We start from the raw sequence: 17,511 nt of genomic DNA, 5'->3' as shown, positions 1-17,511 counted from the left end.
ATCATAATATACAAATGTTTCTTTCATATCAAGGCATAACTCGTCTTCCAGGATGGACGTAAAACGGGGATCCCGTGTTCGAGGAGGTGCCTCGACCACGTTAAACAGCCTCATTACCCTCACTTTGGGTACCTACTGGCTGCAAATACACCCGATATCATATGAATCTCTGAAAAAGTATTCCAAAACTGAATCTTTGAAAAAGCATACGACAACACTGAATCTCTTAGAAAAGTATACTACATACCACGAGTGACTATGCAAAAGATTTGGTGTGTTTAAGAATTGGGAATACGTACGAGCAGACGACTTAAGCTTTCACTGCAGGTAACATAAAACACACTTGCTGCTTATACATGCATTTACCCCCTGCGTATAAAGATGAAATGAGTTAACTGATGTATCGCTGTAATGTTGTGGACTAACGGGTTACTTATCTTGGAAACTCATTTTACAAAAGCATAGATATACAGACTTCCTCTTCACTCTACCTACTCCAAGTGTTTTTCGCTTCATAGCAAACGTAGATTTATGCCAGTACAAAGCTTTTCAGACACATTCATTCCAGTAGGGCGGTGGCCTCACTATAACACAAATTTTGACAAAAGCACCAGACGAATATCATACATTTAGATAGAGAAACGAGTCTGTTAACACTTTTACACTTTGCGTGGTATTTCAAACAGGAAATCAAGGATTACACGGATTTAATTTAGATCGCAGCAAGATTGTCGGTTAGTGGAACGAGGGGCTGACAAACATACATATATCATGAAATCTTATCTGTGTTGGTAGTAATCATGGTACAATGCCAAACATTCTTCCAGCACAAAGGTTTACGCGGATCAAATTTTCAACGAACACTGTCGACTTCTTAACCAGCGTCATTTTGATCCTATAGAAGGCGACAGTGGTCGTTGAAAATTTGATCCGTGTATCTATCTGTTGGTAGGAAGTTTAGTATTATAAAGAAACTAACGAAATGCAACAGCTTTTCAAAGTGATGATTGACAGATGTCACTCACCCTAGTGAGCACCAGCGCCTCCCCCGGCAGGAGGAAGACAGAGAGAACCGTCAGCGCCAACACCTCCGTACCAACCATACTGCTCTCCGTACAAACCGTGCAACTAACTGTTGGCAGCACTCCGAAACCTTAAATATATATCTATGTCATAATAATCCTCGTGCACTTTATTTTCATTTAGATGAACCTGTGATTTTTCACGGTGACACGCCCTGACGAGAATTACCATATCCCAGACTTCTTCAGGTGCATTCTCACTGGACGTGGGGCACGCTTGCGGCACTGCGGGGTTCGTTCACTGCGTCACTGTTTTATTTTATTTTCTCCTATTTTTAAAATTTAGACATTGCGTAAAACGTAAAAGTAGACGACAAAATACACAAAAAATAAGGAAATTCGTTCTTTATCTCTGAAATTCGTTGAGTATCTTTCGAACCCCGCAGTGCCGCAAGCGTACTCCAAGTCCGGTGAGAGTGCACCATTCTCAAACGTGATAGGACCTGACGTCACACCTTCTTAGAAATATGAAAGTGTGACGTCACGTCCTTGATAACTTATTTCACGCCTTAAGAAGACGATTTCTCTGAAGACGATCTTATCAAGTTTATTAAAAGGTGTTGCTGTAGCGGATCCGTGGTGGGCGGGCGAGAGTGCGCAAAACCCGCAGATAACTGAAGTACGCATTAATGCAGGGGGAATGACTTGACTTGATTGTTACATGTTTATAATACTAGAAACATAGTAAAACATAGTAAGAACATCGATTATCAATTTGGATAAGAATCCCCATGTATGTAATATTTCAGGACTTACACATTTGCAAACTATTGGAAGAAACATTATATGTACAATCTAAAATTCGTACTTGCTGAATGAATACATGTTTAAGGTCATATAAAACGTAATTTAAGCACATCAATATTCAATATAAACCGTCACATGTACTATGTCCGTACTCAAACCTTTGCAAGAAAGCTACACGATAGAAACAACGTTCTATAAACATTCTAAAATGTACTTATATCGTTCTCCAACAGCTCCGACATCATCCAGGTTTTGCCACTGGTAAACACAATAAACGCCTCGGTAAAATCTCGGCAATAGATCATAATGAGTCGTGCAGGTGGGTTTTATGACCATCGTTCATCAGGGACATTATCTTATTTATGTCGAACTCGGTGTTCAGAGGAAAAGTACCGGTCTTCTCTGCCTTAAGGTGCACTCTCACCGAATGTGGGGCACGCTTGCGGCACTGCGGGGTTCAAAAGATACTCAACGAATTTCAGAGATAAAGAACGGATTTTTTTTACTTGTTGTGTATTTTGTCGTCTTCTATGTCATACGTATTACACAATATCTGGTTTTTAAAGAATCGGAAAAAATAACAAAACAGCGACGCAGTGAACGAACGCAGCAATGCCGCAAGCGTGCCCCACGTCCGGTAAGAGTGCACCTTCAAGGTGTAGGCGGGGGGTGTACGATGAGCGAAGAGTCATGATGAGTAGGGATATCTTTTTATTGGGCCGGTAGAAAAGATACCGATCTGTTGGACCGGTACAAAAAAACGGATCTGAATAAGACAGTAGACCGAATTTTGGACCTATTAGAAAATGTCGGCAGTCACTCACAAGTTTTGGAATTACCGGTCAAAGAAAATATCAGAGTTAGAGTAGAGTTAATTGTCATTTCTGCCAAGTTTTTATATTGAAATTACAGAGTTTAATTGCAGAAATTTTTTAAATACCAGTGGGCGTCAGAGAGTCCACCAAACAGATTCCTTTGACATCGACCATTGTTTTGATTATCGCCCATTCGCAAGTTTTCAAGAACAGTTAGGTCCAGGTTCAGGTCCAGACCACGACCCGGTCTTCTGGACCTGAACCAAACCTGCAGCTGTAATTTCCGTACCGGTACCCACCCCTAGTCATGAGTGTTACACGGAACATGCGTGTCCGTATAACGGGCCTGACGTATAAGCAAGAAGACTGGGGCAACATTTCCTTACACCTATTTCCTTACATAGTTAAGCCATTACTTGCATGGCCTGGAGCATTCTATGTATTCCGTGATTTTCAGGCCAATATCATTGTTGTTACAGGCCGGAACCAGGTCGTACTCTTTTAAATGATGGTCTTCATAGATTGAACGGGACTCGCACTTCAATAACATTTTTTTTTGCAACGGTAATTGTATACATGCTTTGTTAAAAATCTCTCCGTAATTAAGGTATCTCTCTTATTCCTTTTTTACACAACTGAAACAGATCAGCACTGAGTTAAATGAACCCACGATGAGCTTTTTCCCGTCCACCTGCCCACGCCATAGAGAAGTTACGGAACAGAAACGGCAGTTCATTACGCCGTTATCCGGAGATAATCACGTCACAGACGCTCCTGTAGGGACGCGGAACTTCCGACAGGAAATGAAGACTTCGCGTCTCACTCGTCACACCTGGCGAGCGTCATACACATCAAGACGTCACGGGGAGGTCTTAAGACGTCGGCAAGGCTCAAGATACCTCTCGAAGACGTCTTGAAGCAGCAAGGCACTCAAGACGCCGATGTTGTCGGTTGAAACATGTGTTGTGATATCAAATAAGACAACAAGTATACTGCATGGATACTAATATAGTACTCAAGTAGTCAATCTGGATCTTCAATGACGTGTATGTGTTGTTTAGATAAACTTGTACTGTACTAGGATGTGAACATTTATAGATCTGGTCTTGGAGATGAACAATATTGCACCTTGCTAAGACATCAAACGAGTAAATACTCAAGTGAATGCTGTTTAATCAATCAATCAATCAATCAATCAATCAACCAATATATTACAATACTGTTGTTCATAGTATAAAAAAAGAGCCAGACTGCGTCGAGTTTATCATTGTTGCAATGATAGTTGTGATGACAGATATAAGTACAATATTGTACATATCTATACCTTCCTTTAAGTCAACAATTCCACAAACCAGCAATTTTTATTTCATTTTATTCATTAAGATTGAAGACATGCAATACAGGGCAAACCCTGGCAGCTTAGCTGGTATTGGGCACCAGCTATGCATGTTACAGAACTTGATCAATGTCTAAATAAAGACCTTGATGCGGCGCATTTGAATGAGTTCATCTTCACAGCTGACAGCTTTTTGTTGGTTTGAACCTTTCTTTATTCATGGGAAGCCTAAGAATTTGCCAGCAGGCCGCTTTTCCTTGCTCTGTGATCGTTTGACATTTTCAGAAGTAAAAGCTTAAAACCCGAGGGAGCGCGGATTTCCTGTGACATCCTGTTGTCTGGTCCCAATGCCAAATACAGAGCCTCAGCTGCATCTTTTCAGATTATCTTAAAATCTAGCTATGACGTATTGATATATTCTCTAGTGATTAAACGATACTATTGTTTTCTTTCTCCTTCTTTTTAGATTCAAAGAGACAGATTTCGTAGATTGATTACTGGCGAATCTTGACCTTTTCCTTTAACGTGTAAGTTTACTGTTCAGCTTGTTGTACACAAATTGTTATGAGTTTTAGATTGCCGATCACTGATACAAATGATTCTATAGATGGAAGATTTCCTGTGACATCTTGTTTTCTGGTCCTGCCAGACTCCCACACGTGTCTACAAGTTCCCCTGCCAAGTACAAAGCCTCGGCTGCATCTGCTCGGATTATCTTAAGATCTACCGATGACGTATTGGCATATTCTCTGGTGCTTAAACGATACAATTGTGTTTTTTTTTTAATTTTCTTTCTAGATTAGAACAGATTGATTTCGTGGATTAATTTCTGACTTCTAACTATAGTAAATTGTTTTATTTTGACTTTTTCTCTTTATCACGTAATTTATGTAAGCTTGTGGTACACAAATTTTGATGAGTTTTATAAGGTCTACCTGGTAGAAATGCCTCTATTGTTATAGATGATGCTCATTATGGCACTTATGTGTGCTTTGCTGAAATATTGAGAAACGTCCAGATATGAAGGGTAGCACTAAAAGAAGAGAAGAGCAGAGATTCAACCCACATGTTAGCGTGTTATACAGAAAAAAAACCTTCCCCAAACAGTGTTTTTACAACAATAAAAACCAAACTCCCAATAAAACAGGTGTTATTTCAGCATCTTTTCAGTTTTTTACGTTTTACTGTCACGGCGTATTCTCATTTCGTATATTTACGACAGTCAAATAACACTGTAATTCTAAATGTAATCGTGAGTGAGAAACGAAAACAAAACGAAATCCGGTGTTAGTTCAGCACCATTTTAGTTTCTGTTTTAACTTTTAAATCGGTTTCTAGCCTGTTATGGCTTATTCTCATGCATAATATTTATATCAAACAAATACAACTGTATTTCTGAACGTAATCGTGTTTGAAATAACGACTTCTTGCAACCACAATCTTTAAGACAGTAAAGAACGAAAATGAAATTCGCTGTTTGTTCAGCAGAATTTTTTATTTTTTATTTCGTCTTTTAAATCAGTCTGCAGCCTGTCACAAGTAATTTTAATCCCTCCCAGGTTCATTTTTTCTTTCAGGCTTTATTCAAAATACAAAACAGTACTTTACAAATCACAACTGTGCAATAGAAACATTAATTACAAGCGTGACAGAACATTTCTGTGCTGTTTCTTAACATCGCTAAGGTACAATTGTAATTCAGCTTTGAATGATCTGTCCATGTCACCAGTCTGATTTCCCTGACTTTGGTTTCTGCACCAGTTTTTGAAGATGAAATATTTTGCTATTATAGTAATCAATATCCCAGGTACACATTCCACCCAACTGTTCACCCGTCATGTTCCTTTACACGCGTGGAAATCCGCAAATGTCTGATCTATAACTCATACGGCACAGCAAATTAATTTACCCGGCTGGGCTGATATGTTAAGTCGGACCGAGGCGAGGAGGATCAGGCTCATGAGCCAATTTAGCGGGACGCGCAACACTGCATCCCAATCAACCACCATTCTAGGGTGAGCACAAGGCCTGGCGTCTTAAATTTTGTTTGTCTGCACGGAAGGTGAACATGCTGTTTACTTCCATGAAAAATGGAGGTATAGTTTTTGGTGTGCCTGTGTGTGTGTCTGTCTGTCTGTGTGTCTGTGTGTGTGTTTGTGTTTCCGGATATTTGTGGTTAGCATAACTTAAGAACCTCTGGATGGATTGTAATGCTATTTGGTATGTAGGTTAGTGTTCGGAAGACGAAGGTCAAGGTCGATTTTGGGCCTTCTGGTTTGTGACCTTGGTACTGCAGCAGAACTTTGATTTTTTGTATCTTTTGATCTGCACATGCTGTGGTCTTCATTTTTCGGTGTTTTGCTCTGTTTCCTCTTTTTCAAACAAATAAGGTCAACGACCTGGCCCATACGGCTGTCACCATGGTTACTGGAAGAACGCAACCTGTGGTGTTTGGTTTCATAATGTAGCAAATGGCTAAGTACAGACATAGAGGGGCTCAGGTCACTAAATTCAGAAATGTGTTAACATAAGGATAAACAGAACAGTAACAAGTATTAGACTACAACATGTGGTGGTAAACATTACATATTTGCTTGGAAATGTTACCTCTCCAGTTTTTATTATCATTTTATTTATCTATTCAGTATTACCATATTTGTGGAAGGATTAATATAACAGGTGACAAGCACCATTGCAAGATGTCAAACCGGAGACTAAACTGTAAGGTTTGATCCACTCACACCGGGAAGGACCCCTACTCTGATAAGTGCGGGGGGTTCTTTAACATGCGTTCGATGTGGCTATCCCCCAACACGGTACCTCCATTTAAAGTCCTGTCCTAGGGACGGGCCTAGCCGAAGCTAGGTACACATTTTCCGAACTAAATGAAGTGAGGAACGTCGTGTAAAGTGCCTTTGCCAAGGGCACAAAATGGCAGGTTTCGAACTCAGGACCTTTTGCATGCCCAGTAAACTACCTTATAGCGTAACACACCAGGTTTGTACTGAACAGTACAAGCTGCATACCTGGTAAACCGCCTTATGGCGTAACACACCGGGTTTGTACTGAACAGTACAAGCTGCATACCCGGTAAACCGCCTCATGGTGTAACACACCAGGTTTGAAAGTAGGTGATAAGTGCCTTTCCCAAGGAACAGCATTGAGATCTCTCAGTCCTCCAGGTTCCAAGTCACTAAACTACCAACAAGGCCGCCATGCGACCTGCACAGGCACAGCAGCCTCAATAACCAACACCCGTGATATTGAAATGAAAAAAAAAAAGATTATGCATGATATACAAATCGACTAATTAACTGGTAGGTGTACCACTACTGAGTATTTTAATCCAAGTCAGACAAGAACAAGACATTGACACGTCTTCATGTGCCAAATTTTTCAAACAAGTATTCATGTGTCCAAATACTCGTTCTTTTCTAGAATCCTCTCTCTCTCATCCGTTGCCATCAAGTACAGTAGGCGAATCATCACTGGATAGTTTCAAAGAACATTTGCAGTCAGATGCACAAAGGTTAGGTGTGGCATGTTCAGTGTAATATAACCAGCTGCTGCTGCACCGCGTGCCTGCAAAGCTGGTGTGTTAAGGTGGGTTCACACATGCGTATATATTCAAGTCCGTTTGATGTGCGTATGGTGCTCTTAGTCTCTACCAGGCTCCACAGGTCGCGGGAAAAATAGTACAAATTGGAGAAATATAGATACATAACATGCCAGGTGAGTTAGCTGACCGAGAAGTATGGTTAGCGACCCAGCTAACTCGTCTGACATGTTACCTGTCTACGTTTGTCCAATTTCTATTTTTTTTTACAATGACCTGTGGGGCCTGGTGGAGGCAAATACTCCCATGCACACCTCATACGGACTTAGATATATACGCAGGTGTGACACCACCTTTACGCCGAAGGGCTGTTATACCGCCTATATAATTTAGATACAGATATAAATTTAGAAGCTGGTGTGTTACGCCGAAGGGAGGTTATACCGACAATATAGAAGACGCGCATTTTTATTTCAACCTGTCCCGTCTATGATCAAGAAAGAAAAGAGCTCTTTAAAGAGGACAAACTAAATTCTATCCCAATATCTCCACGTTTACAGACAGAAAGAAAACTACTCTCTTTTTAACACCACAAAACCCGACACAATACAGAAAAAGGTGGGATCCTTCGTCTTTCATTGTCTCAGAAAAATAAGTCAGAAAAATAAGTAACATTTAAGTCTTAGACTTAAGACTAAAGTAGTCGTTTAACCCTGTATCTTTACGGGTTTGGTGCATTTCTCACTTCAATTTGGCATACCGCAACAAATCGCATCGATTGGGAAAGTAAATCTGCAGCAACAGGACAGAAAATAGATCAAGTTCTACTGATCTCATTAACTAGCCACCTTGTCGGGGGGGGGGGGGGCAAGCATTGCTGTTTACCATTATTTGCCATTTATTGCATGTAATCCTCGGGCAAGAACTGGCAATAAACTTTAGTTTATTTTTTTTCAATTTGATTTCTTCAGATCAAACTATCTTATAACCTGTTGCACAATACGAGAATCAACTCAGTACTCCGCCCCCACCGTATAATTACATCACCTTACGAGACTTTTAAGCATGTCTACAAAACGTTTCTTAGTAATAATATATAACAGTTATTAACAAATGATTCCGTCTGCGTCAGCTTTAACATTTCTCGTGTTGCCTCGTCCACCTAAGATTGACAGTTGCGACACGTTAAGACGTTAGTGCCTCCTGTCTTCTCCCCACCCGCCGCAGGTCCTACTACAGACCTTTACGGAGAGAAAAGGACAAACCCATTTCGCACCACCACGGGTACGGCAGGACAGATGAGTCCGATAATTACCGTGAAACTTGAAACCTTGCCGCCATGATGGGGGATTAACTCCGCTGCCCTCCCGTGCGCAGGACTCTGGCCTTCCGACCGCGTCGATGGAGGAGATTTGCGTTGATTGACGGTAAAAGGATGCGCTTATCCCACGCGATTCTAGGAACTGTTTCTCTTCTGTTGCTTGCCTACTGGGACAAAACATTACGTCAATAGAAAAGCAACATTAATGAGCAAACGAAGCATATTTCACTCCAATTTGCTCCCTATAAAAACATTACACTTTTCCTAAATCGAATAAAAAGAAGTCATTCTCTGTAAGAATTAACTCTTCCAGCGGCACCTCTGGTTAAGTTGTATCAGTTCAACTTTCCAACACAAAAAAAATGGACTATAACATAATTAGCTCAACTCTCAAAATTGGATTACCCCCCTTACCCTTTGAGAATGAACTCTTCCAATTACGATACGATAAGATGGAGTGAAATATAAATGTAGTGAAGTCAAAGATATAAAAGGCCGGACACCAGTCGGTAGAGACCCAACGCTTCTTCACAGACTGAGAAATACAATGGCGTCAGTTCGAGTCTTCCTTCTCATGACTGCATGTGCGATGTTCAGCCAGGAACAGATCTGCAGGGCCATGGTTGTGACTGGGGTAAGTCAGATGCACATCTATCTACAAGCGTTCTTTAAAACTATCCTGAAAAGATGCCCCTACTGTGCTTGGTGATAACAAATTCCACTCTATGATAGTTCTGGGAAAATACGAATTTGTGAACACATCAATCCTAGGTTGGTAACTGGTACTTGAAGTCATGGCTGTTTCTTGTTCTTCTTGAGCTGGTATTAGATACTTATCAGTTGGTACGCCCACCAGTTTATTGGTCATGCAAAGTCTGGACATTTTCCTTCTGTCATCAAGTGATGTCCACTGCAGATCTGTTTTCATTTTGGTAACACTAGAATCCCTGCTATAGTTGTTTGTATAGAATCGGGCAGCTTGGTTCTGTACCCTTTCAAGTTTATCTTTGTCTTTCATGATTCTGTTAAGTTAGTAACTTTGTCTCTAACGTTTACTGGTCCCGATGCCGATAATTTTACATGTTTTTTGAAGTCACAGCTGGCAGCACTGGTGCATCAAATAAAAATACGCTATAATTTATAAATTATTGTTACCCCTGTCACTTTTGGGGAAAATCGATCAGACGAAGATTCTGCGGCAATCACCCGAGCCTCGCTTATAATAATAGATTTATTGTACAAGGTACAAATTATGGCTTTTATGTGACAGGGACGGTTTTCAGGTGAAAAATACGCGCAACCCTCTGTCGATCTTAAATATGGCCGATCTTCCATCGATACGCCCGAAGATCGTTGGTAATGTGACAGGGGTATAAGAAGTGCGGCGACCCAAGTTACTCCACAGCACTGCTCCACACCAGATTCCTGAACTAACGCAACTGTTTAGCGTGGCGAGTTGCTTTGAGCAGTTCTTTGCGGTTCAGGCAGCTGTTGAAGCAACAGATGAACCAACTGCCAATGGCTATGCCCATGAAGTTCATTTTGGCCATTTTTCTTTAAAGGTATTACATGGAAATGTCCCCTATTGTTAGATAGACCATCTCAACAGTCTTTAAAACAAGCAAACTCTTAAAAGCAAAAAAAGGGTTGACCGGTTACGTTCCTCTTTTAACATCGTAGTCATCAGCAAAATTGTTTCTGACAATGCGGTTTAGAGGTTGCAAATACGAGTTTGCTGCGATTCTTTGAAATTTGATGTATGGGAGTGGTCACGTACGAGTGTGTGGGGTATTCAAGTCTAGATGAGTTACGTGTTTACATTTTTGGGTTTAGGTGAAGCTTACGACCGAAAAAGTGTTTTTGGTTCCATAACCCAGGTGTGTGCAGGTGATACGGAGTGTCTAGAGTCCCGTGGAGATGGTTTCTGCTGCGTCCCGTTCAACTCAAAGCCGTTCTAACGTTACATGCCCCGTTCTAACGTTACCTGCCCCGTTCTAACGCTACCTGTCCCGTTCTAACGTTACCTGTCCCGTTCTAACGTTACATGCCCCGTTCTAACGTTACCTGTCCCGTTCTAACGCTACCTGTCCCGTTCTAACGTTACCTGTCCCGTTCCCACAGGTGTGTGCAGGTGATACGGAGTGTCTAGAGTCCCGTGGAGACGGTTTCTGCTGCGTCCCGTTCAACTCAAAGCCGTTCTTACATTACATGCCCCGTTCTTACATTACATGCCCCGTTCTAACGTTACCTGTCCCGTTCTAACCCTACCTGTCCCGTTCTAACGTTACCTGTCCCGTTCTAACGTTACATGCCCCGTTCTAACGCTACCTGTCCCGTTCTAACGTTACCTGTCCCGTTCTAACAGGTGTGTGCAGGTGATACGGAGTGCCTGGAGTCCCGTGGAGATGGTTTCTGCTGCGTCCCGTTCAACTCAAAGCCGTTCTAACGTTACCTGTCCCGTTCTAACGTTACCTGTCCCGTTCTAACGTTACCTGTCCCGTTCCCTCAGGTGTGTGCAGGTGATACGGAGTGCCTGGAGTCCCGTGGAGACGGTTTCTGCTGCGCCCCCTTCAACCCGTACTCCGCCATGAGAGTTTAACGTTGCCTGTCCCGTTCTAACGTTGCCTGTCCCGTTCTAACGTTACCTGTCCCGTCCCTCAGGTGTGTGCAGGTGATACGGAGTGTCTGGAGTCCCGTGGAGACGGTTTCTGCTGCGCCCCCTTCATCCCGAACTCCGCTATGAGAGTGTGCAAGCCGTTCTAACGTTACGTGTCCCGTTCTAACGTTACCTGTCCCGTTCTAACGTTACCTGTCCCGTCCCTCAGGTGTGTGCAGGTGATACGGAGTGTCTGGAGTCCCGTGGAGACGGTTTCTGCTGCGCCCCCTTCAACACGAACTCCTCCATGAGAGTTTAACGTTACCTGTCCCGTTCTAACGTTACCTGTCCCGTTCTAACGTTACCTGTCCCGTTCTAACGTTACCTGTCCCGTTCTAACGTTACCTGTCCCGTTCTAACGTTACCTGTTCCATCCCTCAGGTGTGTGCAGGTGATACGGAGTGTCTAGAGTCCCGTGGAGATGGTTTCTGCTGCTTCCTTTTTAACTCAAAGCCGTTCTAACGTTACATGCCCCGTTCTAACGTTACCTGTCCCATTCTAACGTTACCTGTCCCGTTCTAACGTTGCCTGTCCCGTTCTAACGCTACCTGTCCCGTCCCACAGGTGTGTGCAGGTGATACGGAGTGTCTAGAGTCCCGTGGAGATGGTTTCTGATGCGTCCCGTTCAACTCAAAGCCGTTCTTACATTACATGCCCCGTTCTAACGTTACCTGTCCCGTTCTAACGCTACATGTCCCGTCCTAACGTTACCTGTCCCGTCCCACAGGTGTGTGCAGGTGATACGGAGTGTCTGGAGTCCCGTGGAGACGGTTTCTGCTGCGCCCCCTTCAACCCGAACTCGGCTATGAGAGTGTGCAAGCCGCCGGGCCAGGAAGGCGAGCTGTGTCACGTGGCGTCCAACATCGTGCCCTACCCGTGGGAAGGGGCGCGCAAGTTTTGGCGGTGCGCATGCGCGGGCGAGATGGTCTGCGTGCCCAACCACCCCGGGGCGAAACTTGGCACATGCGCATAGCCACCCTCGTGACGTAAGATCCGGACAGAACGACCCTGACGACTAACCGCCAGGTGAACCACTCAACAGGTGACATCAAGGCGTGTTAAGAGTAATACCAAAGAACTGAAGGACTCCAAAGTTGCAGATGATCATAGATTTGATATAATCTGCAGAAGCTGCTGTCAGGAAAAGTATTTCAATGATAAACAATCAGCAAACGACATGCAGAAATATGTATATAGATATTGAAAATTCTATATATATTCATGGAGCTACGTTTAAAGTGTCTGTTTCTATTTTTTCTGGGTGAAAGGTTTTAAGGCTGTTGTCTTCACGAAGCCTGCTTCAGATATACAGAATGAATGAAAGGTTCGTTGTCAACATATGACAAGGCGACCGTGATATGGCAGGCTTAAGGATAAAGTTTAGCCCGGTTTGCAGTGAAATACAAGATGTTAATAAAACTCAATGACTATCAGCACACGATTTTGTCTTAATGTGTTCCAGGACTACATAGTCAGCAATTTTGGTGATATTTACATAATGATTATGGTGAACGTCAGACGATCAGCTGAGTAAAAGGCACACAATACCGCGAGTGAGCGCCCTCTGTCGGATTCATTGATTAGAGCAACACTTCCTTGCAAAGCCAAACGTATGAGAAGTTTATTTAAAATTCGCTGCACATGTGATTCTCTGTAAGTACACGGAAGCCCCCAGTGTCAAACAGATCCGTTGGCTTTCAGTACGTAAGATGGAATTCTGAGTAGTCTAGTGAACATGGGCTGAATCCACGTAGAACTACAGAAAGAAAAGCCCCAAACAAGACTTCATTCACGAAGCATCAGACGGAATAAGGGAAAGGCTCCGCTGAATAACAAAATAACTTTTCTGGCATTCAACATAAGGTCGTCCGGCTGAAAGTGTCCTATTCCCAGCTTTGTTTCCGTCGGTTCTGGCTGACTGAGTGAGTAAATCCTACAGTATTATCCGCAAATCACGACAACGTCTCACAGTTGACATGTAATTACCAACACGTGCACGCACACACTAATGTACAAACACAGATGTACGGCTGAACAACTCCACTCTTCGTCACTGAGCGAGCAAACCACTGCTTCTGTGACGTTGTGCTTTTAGAACAGGTGACTCGCTGAGCAGTGGATGATAAGTGGAAGAAAGTCTATGATGCCCCCCGCCTCTGGTGAAATTTTGGGTTAGTCCATTTTTTTTTCGTTGGGGATCACAGTTCAATATCTAGAATCGTTTCTACCGAATGCAGAAGAACTTTACGAGTGAAAGTTTATGTATTTATCCCCTCTATTCAAGCATGATTTGTGAGATCTATATTTTGACAAAAAGGAAATACAAGTGTCATCAAGTCTCTTACTCCCTCCATTACAGAAGATAAACAAAAGCAATCTACGACAAAGAGAATATTTGGTGTCAGAAGACAAGAAGTATTAACGAAACATGCAAAACATTACTTGTTGACTTTAATCTTTTAAACCCGCATGCTTTCAATGTTATCAGTGGTGTTATCTAACATAAAATCTGGACACGAATGACACGAGTCACTGTTCAATATCCAGATATCCTTTATTCCAGAGTTTAAGAAACCGACATTTTTGACGAACGACGAACGTCTGCAGACAGAGAGTCTCCCGTTCTGCCCCCAGCTTCGGTAGGGGTGAGTCCGCGCCAGCGCGGTAGTGCAGCTGGACTTGTGCACCACAGACTGAAGCCTGAATACATCTCAACTCTATTGTTGTAACGCCAGCCCCAAATCTAGGATTCCACATTGCCGTGTACATACAAAACTGTAGGCGAACATCTTTGCCAGTCGCCCTACTTTTGAATTGTGCCGACTTAAATTATAGTCTCAATCTTTAATGAACTATTTGCACCATGCTTTCATTCATTGTAAACAGCACATCATTGAACCGTCTGAGTTTTTACAGAAACGAAGAAACCATTCCCACATCGCTCTTCAATCACGTGACCCGCGGTACTGTCATGGCCGCCATGACGTCACACACAGGCTCCAACCATAGACCCGGGGGTTGCCGGGATACATGCCATATCTGGGGAGGGGGGAACAAACGAGCATGTGTTGGAACTTGCGTTCGTGTTAGTGTAAAACTACACGTCCGGACAGCGATCGCAGAGAGACCGTTTAGGGACTAAATTGCAACTGAGTGAATCTTGATTAATGACGTAATTGGAATATGATACAAAAACAAAATCAGCAACAAACACATGCACAATCATACACACACACACACACACACACACATATACACACAAATGATGTTTTCCTTGATCAGAGTTAAACTGTAACTTCAGAGTACAAAGGACCCGTCCTTCCGTCTTGGGATGGAACTTTGTTTGTTGGAGCGGAACTAATGTTTACTCAATCCGTCCCCAAAAAATCATTATGACATGAAATCGGTGAAAATGTATATTTGCAATAGCACCGTGGTAATAGCTAATTTGGTAGCTTAAAATGATATTTTTTCTGCTGGAAGCAACGCATACAGTTTGATCCTGATCCAGATTGACTTACACATTTCATTATGTATCTTTGAAATTCTTTGAGAGACCTCTGAATGAAAGGGGTTTCTAACATGACTGTGAAGAATCGTTGAAGAGGTCATCAGTAACGTATGCATACAGTTACAACAATTTTCTTAAATCAATGACTGTTTTGTAAAGGTACGTTCGTACAGTACATACCTCCAAAATTCTCGAAGTCTACCAGCACATCTTCTTCACGAGGTATGTACCGTACCGACTGTGAAGAAGCTGTTTTAAGATGTTCATGTATGTTCATGTAATATGCAATCTAAAGACAGGAGTAAGACCGTCACCCACCTTCTCCACACGGGCATCTCCAGAACCGTCTGCGCCCTGAGAACGGGAACGGCAGCTGGCTGGCAGCCACGTGACACAGGTCTCCCTCGTTCCCCAGCTCCTTGCAGACATTAGTGGAGGCGCTAGGGTTCCACCTGGCGCAGCAGCCGCCATGGCCCGACGTCTGACAGTCGCTGTCAGACTCACACGCCTGGAGAATGGGCAAAAAAAAAACAAAAAAACAGGAACAAACTTTGACTTTTTTGACGATGAGTTTGGTTTGGTTTGATTTGGTTATACAGATCTCCATTAGTGACTGATATGTTAATATTCTTCCCGGTGTCCGGGTGATTTGTAGAGAATCACCAATTCTAGACGGAAGGATTTTGCACCATCGCACACCACACCATCGCACGTGTGTGGAGGTTCTTTAACGTGCCTTGCGTATGGCTCTCCCCAGGCACGGGACCTCCATTTTACGTCCTAGCTATCCGAGGGACGGCCCTAGCCGAAGCTAAGCCTCATCTTAACCTGAGTAAAGTGAGGAACGTCGTGTAAAGACGGTAGCACGGCAGCCGGATTCGAACCCGAGACCTTTAGGTACCTAGCCGAACACACTGCCACTGCGCTACGCGGTCCCAAAGATAACAGGAACAAACTTTGACTTTATTGACGATGAGACAAGTCATTACATGAGTCTGCCCAGGCAGCTTTGGGCTGGTAGCGACAGACCCTACAAAAATGCAGACGAACATATGGATAACTCATCACGAGAAACATTACAATATGATACATGTACAGTATAAAATAGTCAATGATTATAAAATTTATCATGCATCTACAGATATCGGAGAAATTGATCTATAGCATACCTTAAACATGATGAGAGTAACTTTATAGCTCTAGAATCTGCTTTTGACAACTGGTGTAACAGAACACTTTTTTTTTGTAAAATACGCAAAGACAGATATCTGTCAATATCTGACTGAGTTTTGCTTTTGAGGTAGACCGATTAACCAGGCAAACGATGTGTTCAGAACCTGACATTCATCCCTAGTCAAGATTGTGTAACAGGTTAAGTACTAGTAAAGCAAAACAGAATACACGCCTAATAAGTGACCATATATGGCCTACCTCGGTCAATATTGACCATGGTAAAATCTTATTGATATCAGGCCTAGAACGTCAGCTGTGGATAAACACTCGAGAATGGCAGTCTCTGCCACATACGGCACATCTGTAAGCTGACTCAGGTCTATTGCAGAGTTATTTTTGCAGGATCCGCTTTTCCTCTGAGCACCATCTCAACACTATACCTACTCACCCCCGTCACAACAAACTGACCAGCTGTACTCTCAGCCAACAGGAAGGCGAGCAGAAGTGCAGGGGCCATCATCGTTCTCGGCTACGGGAGAAACTGTGAGTCCGTCCGAGTGGCACCCTCTGGTCGTGGCGGTACTATTAACGTTGGTTGGCTAAGATCTTCTTCTCTGAACCGCGGGGTTTCTGCCGCGTGTCTTCTTTTTCCTTGTGAATGAGGGGGTGTCAAGTCACAGCAGGAAACTCGCGATGGTGGGATGACGCAGTCTTCAGGAGAAGCTTACCTTTGACACTGCAGACTCTCTTCACTTCGTGTCCAGCTTGTTGGAAGAATCGGCTAAACCTGCCATAGCTTAGCAGGTCATCGGAATCCGACTTACCAGTGAAGCCTGGCACGCCTCAACAGGTTTTACTGAGGGAAAGATTAGGCCGGCACGACCTCTGTGACGAAGAACGTGTTACTCATGCTGGTCGGATTGGCAGATTCTTGGTTCTCGACATCAATATTTTCCGAGCTCTGAGCAGCAGTGACATCTTCCTGATGATTTCTATATCTTTGCTCTTTTATTAGTTCTGTAGATTCCTCAGTATTTCGTCTTCAATTAGTAAACAGTAAACAAATAAAATAAAGAAAGGACCTAGCATGTACCTCTGAATTGCCAACCCCTAAATACAGAAACTACATTTAAAACAAAAACAAAACAAAGACCATACCAGAAGATGAATCAATACGCACAGCAAGGTCAAAAACGGCTTCAGATATAAAATCAAAGAAAGAAAGAACAATGATCAAAAAGGGGAAGTAGAGAATTCAAACAGGCTTGTGTGCATTGTCCGTGTAGAGACAGGTGCCATTGGCTGTGAAGTGCG

The 17,511-nt window shown here is 42.9% G+C and overlaps 1 protein-coding gene across 1 annotated transcript; it reads right to left on the bottom strand.

Moving 5' to 3' along the window:
* Nucleotides 1-14,070: 14,070 nt before the first annotated feature.
* On the bottom strand, nt 14,071-16,714 carry LOC118428659 (toxin MIT1-like). Its single transcript, XM_035838770.1, has 3 exons — nt 16,646-16,714; nt 15,343-15,541; nt 14,071-14,552 (listed from the first exon to the last, which is right to left on the bottom strand). Exons 1-3 carry the CDS (start codon nt 16,712-16,714, stop codon nt 14,500-14,502), a joined length of 321 nt encoding a protein of 106 aa, XP_035694663.1. The 3' UTR covers nt 14,071-14,499.
* Between the last annotated feature and the right edge of the window lie 797 nt (nt 16,715-17,511).

This window comes from Branchiostoma floridae, chromosome 13, assembly GCF_000003815.2.
Source record: "Branchiostoma floridae strain S238N-H82 chromosome 13, Bfl_VNyyK, whole genome shotgun sequence".
Lineage (NCBI taxonomy): Eukaryota > Metazoa > Chordata > Leptocardii > Amphioxiformes > Branchiostomatidae > Branchiostoma > Branchiostoma floridae.
This window is presented reverse-complemented; position numbering and strand designations above follow the sequence as displayed.

What these genes read in the sequence shown, in the direction of transcription:
- LOC118428659 (XM_035838770.1), bottom strand. Translation starts at nt 16,714, where the DNA reads ATGGCCCCTGCACTTCTGCTCGCCTTCCTGTTGGCTGAGAGTACAGCT. An exon ending in GTCAGTTTGTTGTGACGGGG is followed by an intron (nt 15,542 to 16,645) that starts GTGAGTAGGTAT and finishes TTTTTTTTGCCC; the next exon opens with ATTCTCCAGGCGTGTGAGTC. An exon ending in GAGATGCCCGTGTGGAGAAG is followed by an intron (nt 14,553 to 15,342) that starts GTGGGTGACGGT and finishes CCCCCTCCCCAG; the next exon opens with ATATGGCATGTATCCCGGCA.